Source organism: Filicampus tigris, chromosome 1 (genome assembly GCF_054856515.1).
Source record: "Filicampus tigris isolate MCC_2025a chromosome 1, RoL_Ftig_1.0, whole genome shotgun sequence".
NCBI lineage: Eukaryota > Metazoa > Chordata > Actinopteri > Syngnathiformes > Syngnathidae > Filicampus > Filicampus tigris.
Genome location: NC_141217.1, coordinates 37,287,785 through 37,306,272, shown reverse-complemented (window position 1 = coordinate 37,306,272; position 18,488 = coordinate 37,287,785). Strand labels below are relative to the sequence as shown.

At 44.0% G+C, this 18,488-nt stretch overlaps 1 protein-coding gene across 1 annotated transcript in view; it reads right to left on the bottom strand.

The window, feature by feature from the left end:
- Window positions 1-18,488, bottom strand: part of LOC147153939 (chemokine-like protein TAFA-3) — a 63,605-nt gene that overhangs the window by 26,567 nt on the left and 18,550 nt on the right. Inside the window, exon 2 of the mRNA XM_086038114.1 lies at window positions 2,804-2,904. Coding sequence (XP_085894240.1) covers window positions 2,804-2,903 — 100 coding nt within the window. The 5' untranslated portion in view covers window position 2,904. The remainder of the gene's footprint in view (window positions 1-2,803; window positions 2,905-18,488) is intronic.

The following is an 18,488-nucleotide window of genomic DNA, read 5'->3' as shown; positions in this document are numbered from 1 at the left end:
GTTGCTCAGGAATCTTCAAATAGCATTGACAGGACAGGAGACAAATCCATTTGCTCAAGGTTTCTCATTTTTTGGGGTGTTAAGGTACAATACAATACAACTTTATTTACATGTGCATTTCAGAACAGCTACAGCAATAGAAATACAGCATATCGTTGCTGTCCTGTGAAAATCAATTTTTTTCATTTTTCTTATTTTTACATTAATGGGGTTTCTGCCTTACACACATCCCATTAACATGTACATTTTAAAATATGTCAAAATTGGACATATGTGTTTTTCGCAGGACAGTGACGATATACAGTACACATCTTGGATACACGAGCGGCGTACGTATATATGGCGGCGTTTTTTATTCAAATGAAAGGGAGCAAGCCACGCCTTCCGCCTCTTCCTCGACTGGCACTCCATCTTTTTATGGATTAAAAAAAAGTCATACGGTCTAACTTATTGTATGAGGAGCCTCCGAATGCAAACATCACAATGAGTCCATAAATCAAATCACCCAATGTGCTGGGGGGAGAGACCGACTGTCATTTTTTTTTTTTACGATGGGTGGGTGCTAATCGGATTCGGAAACATTGCGCAGTGTGCGTGGGCTCGTTTTTTGGGAACAGGGCCCTTTATTTTGAAACGCTTTTAAATGACACTCTGGCAACCGTAAACAAGTGCACCAATGATGCGCAGAATTTGTATCATTCAGACATATGAGAAACAATAGGGCGAGGTCATTTCCAGCAGGACACAGGTGATCACGATGGACCTGAGGGACAACGATACCCCGCCCCGACATGAGAAATAAAGTGGCGAGGAGTAATAGGCCTCTGGGCTCAATTCGACTTGTGACTCAGCCACTTGGCCCACACGGGAGCGATATCATGCAAGCGAGGGGTTCCAAAGTGTAAGGCTGATTCCTCCGCGTGAGTGGCAACCTGCAGGCATTTTGGGGACTCTGCCTCCCCTGATGCGACTGCAACAATGAGAGAGGCCCGTTTCATTCAGGTTACTCATCTCCCTCCACCCACTTTATTGGGCCATTTTAAGGAGGCGCTTCCTGGAAAGAGGCCTCAAAGGTCGCAACCATCATTCTGCATGCCGACGGGTGTGATGTGGGCTTTCCCGGTTCCATTTTTAAATCGATAAAAGAGGTTAGAAAGTGACAGGGCACCTACTGGATAGATGAGAAGAGGCATGAAAAGTTTTGTTTTTTTCTTTGCTTGCAGGTGCCCAACAAAAGACATTTATTGTTTCTGATCATGATTTGTTTACGATTAGAAGTTAAATAAGTCAAGCCGGTTGGTGTGAATGCTCAGTACGTACACAACTTTTCTGGTACAATCTTAGATTCTGAAAGAAATATTTAACTGGTCATTTTTGTGTGCTGCAAATGCTTCAAAGCAGCATTAGCATTGAAAATGTGAGAAGTGTTTCAGGCTGCTTGGTCCATTTCAGTACTGTAGCTGATCTTCAGTGGATTTTGTTTTTCACAAATCAATACTATTGGCCTGTCGCGACGTTGTTTGTTCTTTTTACACATTACTTATCAACTTAAAGTGTTGAAAAAAGCTTAAGAGCAAACACTCTTGAATGTTCAACTGTCTGAGAAGTGTAAAAGTCTGCCTCTCTTCCCTTTGCAGGAGCCATGCAGCATTATGCCACCTCAGAATTCCAAGTCTGGGTGGTTTTTAGACAATGGCAAGTGGAAATATAAAAAACCATTTGTCTGGTCGTTGTATTGCTTTGGTACAGAAAAAAACTGGTCAGCCGGAAGGTAAGTGTGTGCAGATTTAGAATAGATTCGATTTCCGCCTCTCACTCTGCTTAGTCTGATCATCGTTTCATTTATTGAATCACTCATGTCTCTTAAACCTTTGACAGAATTTGGGAGGCTGAGTCACCAGAGCTGGGCATTTTACAAAAATTTCCCGATCTGTTTATCACCTTCCGACTGTAGCCGGAGTACTCTTCCGTCGCCCGTCGTCATTCGTCGATCCGTCTTTTTGTCCGGCCGGAACAAATAGTGATGGCCTATGGGCCCGATCCGCCTATCCTTTTAAATGGGCTTCTGTTTGCGTTTCCGTCCACCTACTTCAACCAACATCCACTAGCAAGCGATATTTGAACTGAATGCATCTCCTTTTAGGACCCAGAAGCCTCAGCCGTAGCCAACGGGAAATGGAAACGGCCATTGAAGCATCACCACAAAAATAGATGATGGATGATTACATAGACGGAGAAAATGGTCTTCCAACTATGCTTAGTCCGACTATTTTTTTAAGGTTTCCGTCTTTCGTTTATTGCCTACAAAATGGGCGTCCGTCATAGGCGGATAGACGGACCGGTCCGTCACATAAGCGGAATGCCCAGCTCTGGTAAAGGATTTTTGTCTTGTCGGGGTATCGGCATATGTGCAGACTTTGATGTGGATGACGCGTTCCCATTTTAAACAGTGACAACGTAATTAATGAGCAATGTTGTGTGTGTGTGCACGTGCATGTGGGTGTGTGTGTGCGTGTGTGTGTATGAATTGATTGAACATGATTTTGGGGTGGTGTTGAGTTGATGTGGGTGCACAAAAGCAGGACATGATCGTAATTGAATTTAACTTGAGTGATGCAGTGTTTGGTAAGTCAAGCGAGATGGCATTTTTTGGATTTGCTCATCCTATCAGTGACCGCCTGTTGAAAAATTGTCTGACTTGAAATGTCACGAAGGACTTTGAAATTGTTGACTCAGGTACGCTAGTCCCGGTTAAGAGCCAACGAAGCGCGAATGCTGGTGCAGGCGTTTTCCGCCATCCTACCTGTGTGACTCCTGTGTGCATGAGTGAGGGAGGCCAGACAGAGTGACAGCAGTAGACTCCACACACCGACGCCGCACATACAAGGGCCCCGCTCCCGCATTCTGCCAGAAAAGAGGAGGGGGTGGGGCAAATACATGCATACTTAATCAGAGAACACACATAAATGTGCTGGCATCAAATTGTCATAAATGCAGGTTAACTTGCTTCCCCTTTTATTCCTGTGTAAAGCACGCATGCATAAAAGATGACGCGTTCTAAGAAAGCGCTAAAGCACATCAGGCCAACTCGGCACTACCTCATCGTCTCAGCACAAAGAAAGAAAGAAAAATATTTCCATACGGGCAAATGATTGTTCACTGTCTAAATGTTCACACGGTGGAGACAGACGGACGGCAGAGCGAGAATGGCAAAATGAGGAGATGGAAAGAAGGCGATAAAAGATGTGGTGGAAAGCATTCTTTCATTTCCCGTGTTGGCGGCCAACTGGAACACCGGGTCAACATCAAAAGCGAAGATGAGCCAGGCTCTCTTGTGCTCCTACAGTGGCCGTGTGTGTGTGTGTGTGTGTGTGTGTGTGTGTGTGTAAACGTGGAGGGCCGCAAATAGCTGGCACCTGCTCAATGACGAGCAGCGTCATCTCAAAGCAGGCCCATTTCACAGCACAAGCAGTCAAAAAGCCAAACCAAACAAACCTATCATATTTGATTCAGAAGAATGGTTGGATTAATAATCAATCACCTTGCCCTTATTATCTTCCATGCAGACATCGCAAGATGACAGCTGGTGTTTACATAAAAGTGTTGAGTGGTCATGCCGAGGACCAAAACATTTTGTTCACTTCTGACAATGGGGGGAAAAAAGTGCAAAGGGCAAAGACGCAACTGCTTTCATCAACTCTGGAAAGTTCTTGTTTGGGTTCTGTAAGCTTGTTGACATTGCAAACTCATTGTTCATCATTTCTGGAGGTTGACAAAGGAAAAGCTGGAGGGCCATTCCATCAAATTGGGGCATGTTAAATGCATAAATGTACAACAACATTAGCTGTACAATAATGTTGTTTTTTAAAACTACAATGGAACAGTGGAAAAATAGCATTTGGTGCCTGTCCCAAAAAATGATCATTTATATCCTTTAGAAATGTTATTTTTCCATATTTGGGTTACTAAAGTACTTGTACAGTACCCAACTGTACTTTAGGTTGAGTCTAAATGAATTTTAGTCATCTCTGTCGGTGTTCACTCAGCCGTGCTACCCTAACACAGGGCTGGGCAACTAGTGGCCACATTGACTTGACCCTTCATTAATTCAAAAAATAAGCCACTTGATTTGGTGGCCATGTCATGTTGGGGAAATGGTTGTAATGGGACCTGAGGCCAGCCCATGCCAATATCTTGTCAGCATTCGCTCCATTTGCTTCTAACATTCAGAAAAGCCACATCCGTGTTTGTTTTTCGTCATACCATTCGACTGGTTTCAATTGCCAAGAAATGTGGAGGCTTTCACAGCTGACGTCGTGCGTGAAGCCTTGGCTTGACTTTGAAGCAGCGTGTGTGAGTCATGTGGCTACGCAAGGCATTTCTCCAGCTGAGGGAAGCAGCAAAGCCAGACAGTCTGAAAGCCAAGCCTTTTTTTTTTTTTTTTTTTTTTTGGTACTATGTTTGATTGACGCATTTTGTTTCCTTTTCCCTTCATTCGTCTGCACCTACGCTTTGCGCTCGTCCTCACCTGAGCTCTTCCAATCGACTTTCGCGCCTGCCCCCTTCGCCAGCCCAGCGACGCGCGGAGCAGAGTGTGTGACAACGAGGCAGCGCCGTTTCATTATGACTGCTTGTTTTGGTGTGTGTGCCGCGGAGCCGAGGGAGGCTGTCATGTGTCATGGCCGCAGAAAAAAAAGAGAGGCAGGTGGAGGACCATTGACTCCATTAGTGTCAAGTGTGGCCGCGGATGGGAATCACGCACAAACTTCCATGCGGTCCCTTAGACTCAGAAACACGCCGAGATAGTCAAGTGAGCGCACGCAAAGGACGTTGTGGTTTGAATGTCCTTTACAGCGGCGTGTGCTGGAGATGTTTTTGTGGCGCTTCCTCAGGTAGTTCTGAAAAATGTCACGTAGAGAAGTCAACACAGATTGATGAGATCTGCCAGGCAAAATGTTGGCAATAAAGCAGCAGTGGATCTTACAAGCCTGCATGATGTTGCTTTCATGAATCCAACTCAGAGGAGCAAAAGAGAACGGATAGTTGCAGAATTTGTGCTGGTCTCTGATGAGTTGTGCAGTCTGTTCCATTCCTTTAATTAGTCCCGTTGGAATGCAACCCCCCCCCCACCCCCCCACCCCCCCAACTCCCCCACCCGCACGCTTCGTGAGCCTTCTCTTTATATCTCCACTGTTTTTCAGCGTGCATGTTTGTATGCATTCTTGCTAAAAGTGGACCAACATCCCGCGGGCATCTTTTAACTTCCCACAAGGTCTGAGAGAAAATGAAGTGGTATTATATTATATTTACATTCAAGGTGTATCCATTGCTGCAAAATGTCCCACAACATCAATCACAGCAGTCATTAAAAGCAACAGAAACGCATTTTCTCAAGCAACAAATTGAGTTTGAGTTTGAAAAAGAACATATTTATACCTTTGACCGGAAAATAACCCTATCAAGTGCAATCATCCATTTAATTCTAAATAGGCCTACAACATACAGATTTGAAGAGAATGGCTGAAAACATATGCCTGAGATCAATCGACAAGTAGTCATTTGTGGAGATTAGGGCTGCAACTAGCAATTCTTTTAATCATAGACATTTTTATAGGTCAAATTTAAGAACAAAAAATGCAAATATGCCCAAAACCTGATGTGCTGGGCAAAAAAGTAAAGACATTTTTTTAAACCGGTGTTTAAGAATACGTTTAGAGACACATGAAGTCATCTGATTAAAATTTGCTGTTGCCTCGTGTAATCTGTCTACTTTCATTGAGGACTACAGAAATTGGATCTTTAAAGCTGAGAAGCTGAAATTCTGCGCATTTAGACAATTTTAATTTAAAAAAGATATCAAAACCATTCATCGATTATCAACAATAATGAACAAAAATACAATAATAATTAATTTGACGATTGATTTGATTTCAATTCATCAATTAATCGTTGCCCCTCGAGTGGGGACGTAGCATTTAACTGTTTTTCACCATTTCAGTTTCCAGATTTTTTGGGATGTGGCTTTAATGGCGCCCAGTGACGCATTTGGAGTCCAGCGTGAGTCGCCCCCTCCGCAATCGCTACATAAAACTTGAGCACCTTCATTCGCAACACTGGCTAACTAGCAGGATTGCAGGTTACTTAGTTATTACTGCTATTCTGCCATTTCTACTACTATAATCATGCAATTAGCTATTTTGCTAATCTATCTAATCTAATGTAAATTCCCAAGTAAGGAGATGAAGCCGCAGACTAGCCTGCTGCCCAACTCCCTGGAGCTAACTTGTGAGCTCGGTGGTCGCTAGCGCCTCCCGTTGCAGCGTGAAAATCAAATCAAATCAAACTATTTGTATCGCACCTTTCATATATCAAAATTTCACAAAAGTATAACAAAACACACCAATAGGACAAATGGGCAATAACAAATATTTTTTTAAAAATGGTGGGGGGGACGTTGAGTGGGAGCTCGTTTCTGTTTTATCGTGTACGTTGTTTTATCAGTGAAACAAAATAAAAAGCTGGAATCTAAATTGCAATTTCAATAGTCAAAGCAACTGTGTGTGTGGCTTTGACATATTGAAAGGATCTCTTGTGTTGCCGCAGTCCATTCAAGCTAATTGCAAGCTCAAGAGGTTTCGGCTGGATGAGGGTCTCCAAGTGCAGGCGTGTGTGTGCGTGTCTGCATGCTTTTTTTTTTGTGTGGCTCGTGTGTTTCACCTCATGAAATCCACAATCTGGCCTTTTTAATTCAGTCCATGTGGCATGTAGAAGAGGCCAGTGGCTCCGAATCAAGCCTCCCATTTCACATAAACTTGAGCTGCGTGTGCGTGTGCACCATCACACTCTCATTAAAAGAGCGATTTCTCCGACTACAGCAGAATGCATATCACAGACTTGACATCCGCATCTTCCAAATCAGCTTTTGCCTCTTGCTGCCATATATGCATGTCCTCAACATGTCCCTCAACACATCCCCAAAGCTTGATTCGACCCAAGGGTGTCACACTCCATCCATCTCCGTCTGGCTCTCGCTCTCTATGCTAACCTGGAGAACTTGTTTCACCTCAAGGTACAATCCCCGTGTCAGTATAAATCCGTCGTCTGCGAGGCTCCCCCGTAACATCCCGAGGTCAGATGGGCGTGCTCACGCAATGAGTGTGGCCGCTGACAGTGCAGATCCAGGTGGCAAATGCACTGGCATGTGTTGGCTGAGGCCAACGCCAGCAGAACCCCTCACATGCAGGCTTCTGCTATGCCCGTGACAAATAAGACAGTATGTATGCTTTGGATGCCTTTACAACCTGGAGCAGAAAAAACGACACCTTCCAAATGCCAAGTGAAGGAGTTGAGAAATATGAACAAGGCAGAAGCAAATACGCCAAAAAAAAAAGAGGTCCGTGCACTCATAGACCGGAGTCCGCCAGGTGACATGGCAACAATATTTAAGATTGCTTTATAATCCAATACTATTGCATTTTATTGAAAAACATTTGCTTTATAATGCAATAAGTTTTCAGTTTTTATTGCGCAATTTATTTCACAATAAAATGATGATTGGGTTGAGGTTATTTTTGGAGGAAATGAAAGACTTCCATTTCCCGGTCGTTTAGAGTACGTCAGCGCTGACAGAGATTTTCATGGTCTAAAGATGTCCCCCACAAGGACAGACTTTCTTATCCCATGCAAAGGGATAAGGTACTAAATGTTAACAGTTATCAAAACAAAATTGTTACGCGCCTTTTTCCTGACCCCCATTTATATTTTATCCCGGATTACACACACAATACAGGCTGGGCGTGTTTCTGTCAGTCAGTGAAATGTTTTGAACCACTAAAAGGCAGACTGTGCCTGTGCAATGTGACTGCGGGGAGCGCACATGAAGTATTCTGCAGTCAGTTAATAAAGGCGGCTCTGTCGTAGCGCAGAAGAGAACAGTGGTCTTGCTTTTTAAAAGAACCCCACACAACACGTCAATGGGTACTTGACCCAGTTAGGAATGAATAGAGGGACAGACGAAAACCCACTTCCGCCCTTGCTCAATCCGTCCTTTTTAAAATATTTCTCGTCCTCCGAGAACGCATATCACATGTCAACACTGAAGGACTGTGACACAAACAGGAAGTCTCACACTTACCAGGAGTTCTGCAGACTAGTCGACTAGTCAAGTTGACTAGCAAGGCTCAAACGCACTGGTCAAGTTGACTAGTTGACTAGTCTGTAGAACTAGTCCCCCAATTAACAAAAACAGGACTGCTTCATTGACTCAGTTGTAAAGTGAGAAATGGAAAGTTAAGTGAATGTTTCAAAGAATCAATGTCAGCAAGAGATCATAACAAGCAAACGTTAGCCAACTACTGGGCTATAATAGTCCTCAAATGATGACCAAAGTTCCACGTTGCAGTGCGGGTGTCCATTTTCCAACACGCTTGTAGTTTTTATGGCGATGACGACGATTGGATCTCGGTAGCGACGGAACGCTTGGACTGTTTGACAGACCAATGCTCCAGTCACAACAATGTCGTTCCCAGCACGCGCTCGCCGACAGTACTGCACTCCCAAAATATCAAAGACCGTGCTCCAGTTGGACAATGCAGCAGGACGATGCGGTGAAAGCAACGCGTGGCACGCACGCACATTTCATAGTGAGCACTCCCATAACAAGTGGCACGCAAACGTCTGCAATCGGCAGAGTCTCTGCTTGCACCAGATGTAGACTAAAATGAGGACAAACCAGATGGGAAAGGAGAAAAAGTATGAGATGAGAGGAGAGCTGAAAAGGTTGTTTTTTGTTTGTTTTTGTTTTCATTTCAACGAATGCTGAGGACAGATTAGATGGCATCGGCTCGTTTTCTTTGCATTTCTCATTTTTGTTCCCTCGATTGTAGGAATATGGAAAGTCCAACATAGAGATCAGACGAGGGCATAGCTGTGTTCCTTTTCTGATCTTGTTTCGTACGTTTCCCAAAGTGTCCCGCTTCAGACCCATTTCCCTGCCCTAAATGCATATTTTGGTAAATCAAGCATCTGCTTGGGTGGTCTCCGTGGGCCCCTGCGTGTGCCTGGCAAGCAAGGCTCGCACGCAAGCCATCCTTCCAAAATAGTTTGACTCTGCATCGCTTACACTCAAAGATGGGAAAAGTACTGACATTCAGTACTTGAGTAAAAGTACAATTACCTGTATATAAAGAGCCTTTGGTAAAAGTAGTCATTCAAATACTTACTCAAGTAAAAGTAAAAGGCTCCCAAATGTACTTTGTGAGTAAAAGTAAAAAGTACTTTGACCAAATGTTTCCTTCACATGTCATATAATTTGAAGGCAATTTGATTTTGAAAGGCTGTCACTTAACGCACCATGAGATAGACCCACCTCTTGAAAATCTTCCATTCATCCATTATCCATACCGCTTCTCCTCACAAGGGTCGCGGGGAGTGCTGGAGCCTATCCCAGCCGTCTTCGGTCAGTAGGCGGGGGAGACCCCGAATTGGTCGCCAGCCAATCGCAGGGCACACCGAGACAAACAAACATCCGCACTCACAACCACACCTAGGGGCAATTTAGAGTGATCCATTAACCTATCATGCATGTTTTTGGAATGTGGGAGGAAACCAGAGTACCCGAAGAAAACCCACACAGGCACAGGGAGAACATGCAAACTCCACACAGGGAGGCCGGAGCCGGGATCGAACCCACGACCTCTGAACTGTGAGGCGGACGTGCTAACCAGTTGACCACCGTGCCCCCCTCTTGAAATCATGTTTTTTATTAATGAATTGATGTTTCATTCAAACAGTATAATGTCATTAACCAGGGCCAAGGTGACAAAAGGGTAATCATTTAGCTTTAGTTTTCTCAGATAAGGCCATGGTTGGGCGTCAGCCAGCCGCTGACTCTCTGGCTCCGTCTGAGTCGAGTCCATATTGTTGACAGTTACAACGTCGAAACACTCTCCCGGCTGACTTTGGGTGAAAGGCGGGAAATGCCCTCAACTGGTCGCCAGCCAATCACAGGGCACAGATAGACAAACAATCGTTTCCTCTTACATTCACACCACCTGTATGGCTAATTGAGCTCATGTCCACGACAAAATGAGTTTGAACATACATTTTTGTGCACATTATGGGAGCTCGAATCAATCATTTGTGAAAGTGAGTCTGACAGTGAATACATGTGAAAATGTTGCCTTTGCGTTTCCGTCTTAACACACACGCTTCTTTCCTGGGACAATCGCGTGGCAGTCCACCTCTGGTCTGTGGCAGCGCTGGAGCTATCTGCCGAAGAAAAAAACTTGAGAGTGCGTGCGTGTCGTTTTGCGCTGAGTTTTCTGCCTCACGAGGCCAAATATCACACACAGTTGATATTTTGGGACTCGCAGAGTTCAAAAAGGTTACTTGAGCTACGTGCTGAAGGCGGACATTCAAGTGGCCAATCGAAACACATCCAGCGTGCACATGATTCCAAGCAAAGTTGTCGGCGGCTTCATGTTTGAGGACATATTGGCGGCGCCTCCTCAATAAAATGAGAGCTAGCATCATTTGGTCATTGTCTTCCGTTTCATTCGTGAAATTGGACAAAGCAACATCTGGCCACGTATTGACCAACTTGTCATATCGACCGGTTGTGTCCGTCATTGTCATTGTGAGGCAGACAAAGCAGTTTCCATGTGGTCAACAAGACCTCACCTGCATGTTTTTGGAATGCGGCAGCCAAAAACCCCGAACCTCCAAACTGGTAGGCAGACGTCCTAACCACTCGATGAGCGCGCTGCCCGTTATCGTTGTTGCTGTTGTATTAGAGCGCGTTCCCGGTTTTGCCACGGCCATTAAAAGCAGCCCTTGCTATGGATCAGGACAAAAACAGCTGCAGGCTTCTATTCATTCCTCTCCACCTTCACTTGTGACTCAGGCTTCCTTTTTAGTCGTGCTTGTGCATTCAGTCACTGGCTGCCTCCTAGTAAGTGTGGAAGTCGGTCTCCTACCGAGCCCAAGTTCCCACATATTGTACGCACTTCATATAAGCCAACCACCTCCTGGGCTCTTCTCAGAAAGCAGAACTCCTTCGACTCAAAGTCTTTGACCTGCCAATTGGCTCATACTAAGGGTGTCCACGTGATGTCACGGGAGGCTGCATTTAGAGGCAGTTGAGAAAGGGACGGGCTTGTTAGTCTTGCTGCAATCGTGCGAAAATAAACGGCAAACAGTCTATGACAAGCGAAGCAGTTTTCTTTTTTGCGCCGGTTGTTTCATTCGCGTCCCTCTGTGACACAGTGATACTTTTTGGAGGTCAGCCAACAGCCGGAGGAAACGGCCTGATAAATGGCAACGTGATCGCTAGCTGTAATTACAGCGTCAAATGAATTGCTATCTATCTTGTATATGCACAGGTTGTGTGTGTGTGTGTGTGTGTGTGTGCGTGTGTGTTTCTAATGTCCTCCGTAGCTTCCCCGGGTGCACTTGCAATTTCAGTCCACAGAACAGCAGATGGGCTCCAGTGACACACACAGGCAGGTAACTAATAGCATGCAATGACCTAAGATGGAAGCGTGTGCGTTTTGAAGCACACGCACGACGGTGCCTCCGAGAGACCACCCGTTGCAAGCCTACCAACAGTTTCTTCAGCAGAGCTCGGAGAAAAATGTAATCACAAACGACTTCTAGATATTCCCTCAAGTCATGACGTAAGTGCACTGCATTTGTAGTCATGATGCTTAGGAACTACGTTCGCTAAGTTTGTCTCCTTCGGGTATCCGTAGCACAAAGATGGCAGCGAAACATGGCAGCCTCCTGTAGGGGAGGCGCACCCTATGTAATATAATTTTAATAAATATTGAGGTTACGTCACCTACGATTATATAAAAAAAGGATTACGTTGATGTGATTTTTTTTTTTTTTTGCATATTGTTGAAATGAATAGTGGGTTTCTAAAATGAATGATCATTGAAAAATCAAAACAATCTACACATTGTCCCTTTAAGTAGAGGTCCTACTCAAAAGCAGAGATGGGCATTCCATCCCAGGTACGGACGGACAGAGGAGATGTTTTTTAAAATGGATGGACTAAGCATGAACGGAAGTGTGTTCTCATCCGTTTCTCTATTCATCCCTAACTGGGTCAAGTACTGACTGAACGTGTTGTGTTGGGTGCTTTTAAAAAGCGAGACCACTGCATGTTCTATTCTACGGCGCCGCCTTCATTAATTGCCTGCACAATGCGTTTCACGTTGACCTCTTATTAAAGGTTAAGTATTATGTTCAAATAGAATGACCTAAATTCATTTTTCTCTGGGTCATTATTTTCAATAGTTTAAAAAAAAACAAAAAATGCAATATATATCGATATCGACCAATATGACACACTTATATCGTGATATAGTTTTCGGTCATATCGCCCAACCATACCTGGGGTGTACTGAATCTTACAAAAGTTTTAATTTGCCCGTACATATCTGTATGTAATCTTACACATTCCACATTATTTTTTAATTGTACAAATCATTGTGTACAAAATTACGCCGAAAGCGTGCAACTTGACATGAATGCCCAACCCTATTCATTATCATCAAAATCATCATAATCATCATCACATCAGTTTGTGTTGGGAGCTAAACGCCATCTTGATTAAACAGTTGTAAACAATTCAATCCACTCACCATACTCCCAGTCGGTTAGTGTATGTGCATAGGACATTAGCCAGCTAACGAGCTTCAAATAATGTTTATGAGCGCACGCACGCACGCACGGGGGTGGCGGGGTGGCGGCCCGACGGAATGTAAGGACGGAAGCAGTTTAAAAGGACGAGGATGGAAGGGGTCAGAGGACGATAATTTTTATGAGTAATGACGGCGGGACAAGGACAGTGGGTACCGGCAAAAAAAGAGTAAAGTGCCCACCGGGGAAGATACGAAAATGAAAATGATTGCTTGCTTTGATATTCAAGCCAACAATGTGTTGCTCCTGGCTTGTAAAACTGGGAATGGTGCCCGTGCCATTGCCATGGTAACCCCACATTACCCACTTTACAGTGTTCTATAATTAGTGGATTCGAACAAACACCTCTCATGTCGCGTTACTGCTTACATTGGAAGCAAAAGGTCACAAGGCTTTTTTTTTTTTCTCGAGCTGCTTACTACTGTAGTTGTCACTCCAATATTTCCTATTTCAAGCACACATCAAACGCTCCATTCAATTTTTTCACCACAGTAGCTTTAAAGTTACATTTCATAAGTGCAGGGGCGGTTTCGGAAAAAGCAAAGAAATATGCCTCATTTTTGCTTTTATTGATTGTGTGTTCATACGAGGAAAAAACACATTTGGTTATTTGTATTTGTGTCCATTACGATTTGCAGTACAAAAGATGGCATTTCTCTCCCATAATTTCACAAGCTTTTGCATGATTTCATCCTGAATCCTCCATTTTTCCAGCATAATATTGACATCTGGAGCGTCACTGTGACCTTTTGTGGCTGCTTTGGTTTTGTATATCCGCTCAATCTGGGCAGATGTTGCGCACACTCTCTGTAATTTGAGTTTATAATACTTGGCCCGGCTCACCCGCTGCCCGCAAGACACACACTCACATTGGGGATGTGTTTACAAAAGCTGGACTGACTGAAATCCCAACACCAGACCATCCATCCATCCATCCAGCCAGCCAGCCATCCATCCATTTTCTATACTGCTTCTCCTCGCTGGCCTATCCCATCGGACTTTGGCCCCAGTTGAAGGACAATCATTGTGCTTTTCGACGTTTGCTTTAGCTGAGTGTTGCAATTTCAAAACATGAGCTTCAGTGCGCCCTCTGCAGCAGCAGCAGCAGCAGTCACCGACCATTTTTGCGCCACGGACCGATTTCACGTAAAGACACACTTTGACTAGACAAAGCCAAGAGCAAATGATTAAAGGCCGTGCGCCTCCTCGGCCGGCTGCTTTGCAACGGGACGGAGACTCCCGTTGACACATTCCGTCTTGTCTTTTGTTGTTGTTCATTGTCTCCGGCTAAACAGCTTGCAGTGCGGACCGCAGCCTGGTGTTTGCAGACCCCTGCTCTAAAGGACAAATGAGGATCTCTGTGCTTGTTTGTTTCCTTCGAATTGCGATACTGTGGACTTGAATTGAATATGTAGGAGAGGGGAAAATGAAAATCCTCTCTTTGTTAAGTGGGGCAGTCCTACAAAGCACAGTGATAAACATATGGCATAGAAATATCAGAGTTGGGCATTTAACTCAATTTTGCTGGTCCGCCATTCGTCATCCGTCAGCGGCCAGGGTACCCGTCCGTCATTCGTCAGTCCATCATTTTTCGTGACGAACAGAATTGTAGTCGTCACTCCGACGATCCGTCAGTCAGTCCCTCATTTAAATCGGGCAGTTAGTCCGTCAGAAGTCCGTTGTTTCATCAGTCAGTCCCCCCAAAAACACGCCAGAAAAACGGGCATCCGTCCGCTTTTAATGACGATTACACTGACGGGTGCAAACCCGCTTCTGTCTTTCGTCAGTCCATCTATTTTTAAAGGTGTCTCGTCATTCGTCAATCGTCAGCAAATCGGGCGTCCGTCAGTAACGGACTGACGGAATGCCCGCCTCGGAGAAATACTCTATCTCTTTGACTATGTGGTTCAAAAGTGACCTTTACAAAGGCAGGCTTATTGATGAAGCGCCTTACTGAGGCCTTGTCTACACCTAGCCAGGTATTTTGCAAACAGGAGGTATTTTTCAGCCCCGTCATCCACACGCCCCCGGAGATGATTTTTCATTCAGCCCGCCAAAATGGAGCTTTCCGGATCCACCTTTGGCTTTGAACAGTCATAACCGGAGATTGACGTATTTTAGGATCATCCGTCAGCCGGTCCGACGTCGTCGTCGGTCACTGTGTCATGTAGCTCCGGCACGAACCACACTTCTGCCGCAAAAACTGTTTCCATGCTGCCTCTTGTCTTTTTGCTCTTTCTCTCCGGCAACCGCACAAGTGCACTTGTCACACATGTGTGACACGTAGCTCCACACTCATAGAAAAGTAGCTTTTCGATTTCGAGATAATTAGTTTTTGGAAAGTTATCTAAGTGCAAAACGCACTTTACAGTTTGGTGCGGATGAATATTATTTTTCAAACAATAGATGGAATTGTTTTTTTTCTACACGGAGAGGGGGAAATATTCGGATTTCAAAAAGCCCGGCTACGCGTGGACAAGGCCTGAATGTGTGTCGGGCAGTGTTGTTGAAAGTATCAATACTTCGTGTTTTTATGCAGTATTTTTTAGTTTTTTATGCCTTTTTGAAGTGCCTGTCTTTCCTCATCCCCATGGTATCGAAAATGGTATCAAGTTTTTACTGGGTATTGATATCGCGTTTGAAATATTTATTATCATGACAAGTTGACAACCCTCATGTTGGGTATTCCAGTGGCTTGTAAAGTGTTTTTTTTTTTCTTCTCGGTTAGGTGCATTTCTTTATCAGAGCTGTGATCATGTAAACGTGGTGACCTCATCCCTTTTGTCAGACTATTAGTGCCTCACAGACACACGTATACACACACACACTGACACAGCAGCTGGACTCACTGTAGGTAAAAACAGAAGGTCACGTGGGGCGAATATGTGCGTCTGACGAACACGATACAAGCGCGCATCCCTGGAATGTGAACTTTTGAGCAGGGGGCGAATTTTTGCCCGACTGACAACTTAAGTCAATAAATGTCTCGAATATTACATTTGTACACCAGGAACAAATGGACGAAACAGACAAATGAAAAGAACAAATAGGATGAAGTGGAATTTCCTTTTTTTTTTGCAGTGTCACCTCCCATCATGAAAAGTGCCAAGCCAGTGAGACTGCATTGTGACTCTGCAGGCAGATTCGCTGTGCTGAGGGTGCATCACAAAGCGGGTCATGAAAATGATCAAAGGTTGAGCACATTCTCAAATAAGAAGAATCCTTTGCAAGTGGGAAATGTGTTCGAATAAGCACCTTGCTGCTATGCTCACAAACCCAAATTCTTTGGCTGCATTCTCGCTCGCGTGTCCAACTTGCATTTCCTTGGCTTGATTGTGCTTTTTCGCTCTCACTGGCAAAAATGAGCATCTGTAGGCACAGCAAAGCCTCAATTTACTCTGACTGTACCGCGAGCGCACTCTTGTATGCACACCAAACGCCAATGAGGATTCCTCAAAATGTGCAAGCACACACCTCCCCTCGGTCGCACATACGTGTTCTCGCGCAAGCCTATCTGACACCTCTTGTAACATTTCTGCATCTGCAAATTGGCTGAACAAATAGGTCTCTAATGCTACGCTATGGGAAATGCCCCGTAATGCATTCATGTTATTCATTTTCACGCCTGGCACAAGCCCACTTTGTCAAAGGCTGCTTTCCACGTTCCTTTCATCAAATTTGCATGGATTAACTTCCAGAATGTTTCCCTGTTAATTCCTGAGCCCACAGAAACTTCTGTAAGGCGTTTGAAGGAGAGGTATGTTTTTTTTCAGGGCCGATACCGATACTGATTATTACTGGTCGATATTTGGAGCCAATATTAATTTTCATCAAAATCAGGAATTTGCGGAAAATATTGGCATAAAAATCAAAAATATAATTAAAACTCTTAATTTTGTTGAAATGTCTTTAAAAGCATATGTTTATTGAACCTTTTTTTCCAGACTTGTCTAATGTTGATTTCTTTTATTATAAATTTGCCAATGTACATCTTCTAACAAAAAGGGAGGTCCTTTTTGTCCTCCGAAGTTTCAAGATGACAGAAATGTTTAAGTTTTACTTTTCTTTGTTTTGATTTCAAACAATGGTGTTCCCAGAGTCGGTCGAATCTCTTATAAAATTTACTGAAAATTTCAATAAATAGTTCCTTGAAGTCTTAAATTGATTTATTATCGGCCATCAGATTTTTAAAAAAGGCCAATGCCGATACCCGTCAAAACAGTGAATATCGGAGCCGATAATATACGGTAAATGTGCCCTATTCTCGTAGACTGGTGCCTCGTAGACTGGTGTCTGTACTCTCGACGTCAAAAAGGGCAGCAATTTGATTTTGGGGCCGGGGCAAATCTAGTCTACCATATTTGGGACCACGATGCGCCTCAGCGGGCATTCCTTCGTCCTGATGCATCTGAAAATGTGGCCACAGAACGTAGACAGCGCTCAGCGTAAAAAAAATGGGCATGTCTTCATTTTTGTGCCAGGGCAAGTCAAGTTTAATGTGTTTGGCGATTTTGGATAGGCCTCCTCCAGTTGGATTTATGTGTCACTGGGCTAATTTTGTTCCAGTAACAGTCGGAGATTTTGATCACCTCCTGTTAAGTTCGTGAAGCAGCGTGCATGGGTCCAAATGAAGCAGCAAAGAAGTGGAGTCAGTAAATGATGGTGTTGCTTTTGCCCCTTGCTGCTTTTACATTCAAGCAGATGCAGTTCGCTGTGGGGTGCCAGCACACACAGAAACAGAACAGAGAACAAACAAGGAAGTGGACACAGACATCAGAAGAGAAGCCGGGTTTCTTTTTGTCCGACGGAAAGGTTTGCAAAGTCAGCTCTTGCTTTGTCCCAACCCAGCTGTGATAAGCTGGGTCCACAATCACACCTGATTCCTGCTGTGCGTCTCCGGAGACCAACACAAGCACGCCACCTCATGATGTCTCATTACCGGATGTTGTCTACACGGTGCAGCCTGATCTACGCTAACTCTCACGTACACGCACACACACTAACCAAGCCCTTGACAGCGGCACATTGGCTAAATAAACAGCAGCAGCCCTGTCTGTCGACACAGATCTATCTCTCTGCAAGAGTGACTCCAACACACTACTGGTTGTCTTACACACACACACAAATAAAAATAAGTTTATACATAAAACAAACCCACCTGGCAAACAGACATGTGCTCAAACGCACACGCGGCAAGCGAGAAGAGGATCAGCATGATCTTGACATTACCCATAAGACAAATACACGGGCAGGAGGATAAGTGATTTCCACCAGGAGGCTTTTGTTTTGTTTTGTTTTTTTTATCTCTGCTGTGTTTTAGTTACGTGTTGTTGACATGCCACTCGTGTGCATTTTCCTCTCATATTTAACTTGTAACAACGCTGGAAGGAGCAGCTAAAGCTCAGGTGCCAAACTGTGCCGATGATAGCAAAGACATGCAGGAGAGACTTCCCAAAAGGAAGCTGCTTATGTTATTTCTGGTGTGTCCTTTTAGTACCAAGTTACTGCAGAATGATATCGAGTGCTCCTTTATTCATGCCCAACACCTCTAATAGGTAAGGATGTAACGATTCATCGAAAATCGATTTGAAATGAATTTAAACAGCTTAAAATATGCATCAATGTAAAAAAAAAAAAAAGTATCTATCGAAATTTTGATCAAAAATTTCAAAGTGATTTGTAATGATAACAGTCAAAACTATTGTACATTTATTTACTGTCATGTTTAGTTCTGGCACTAACAAAACACTGTCAAGACAAAAGTGTAGTTAAACAGTTTAAAT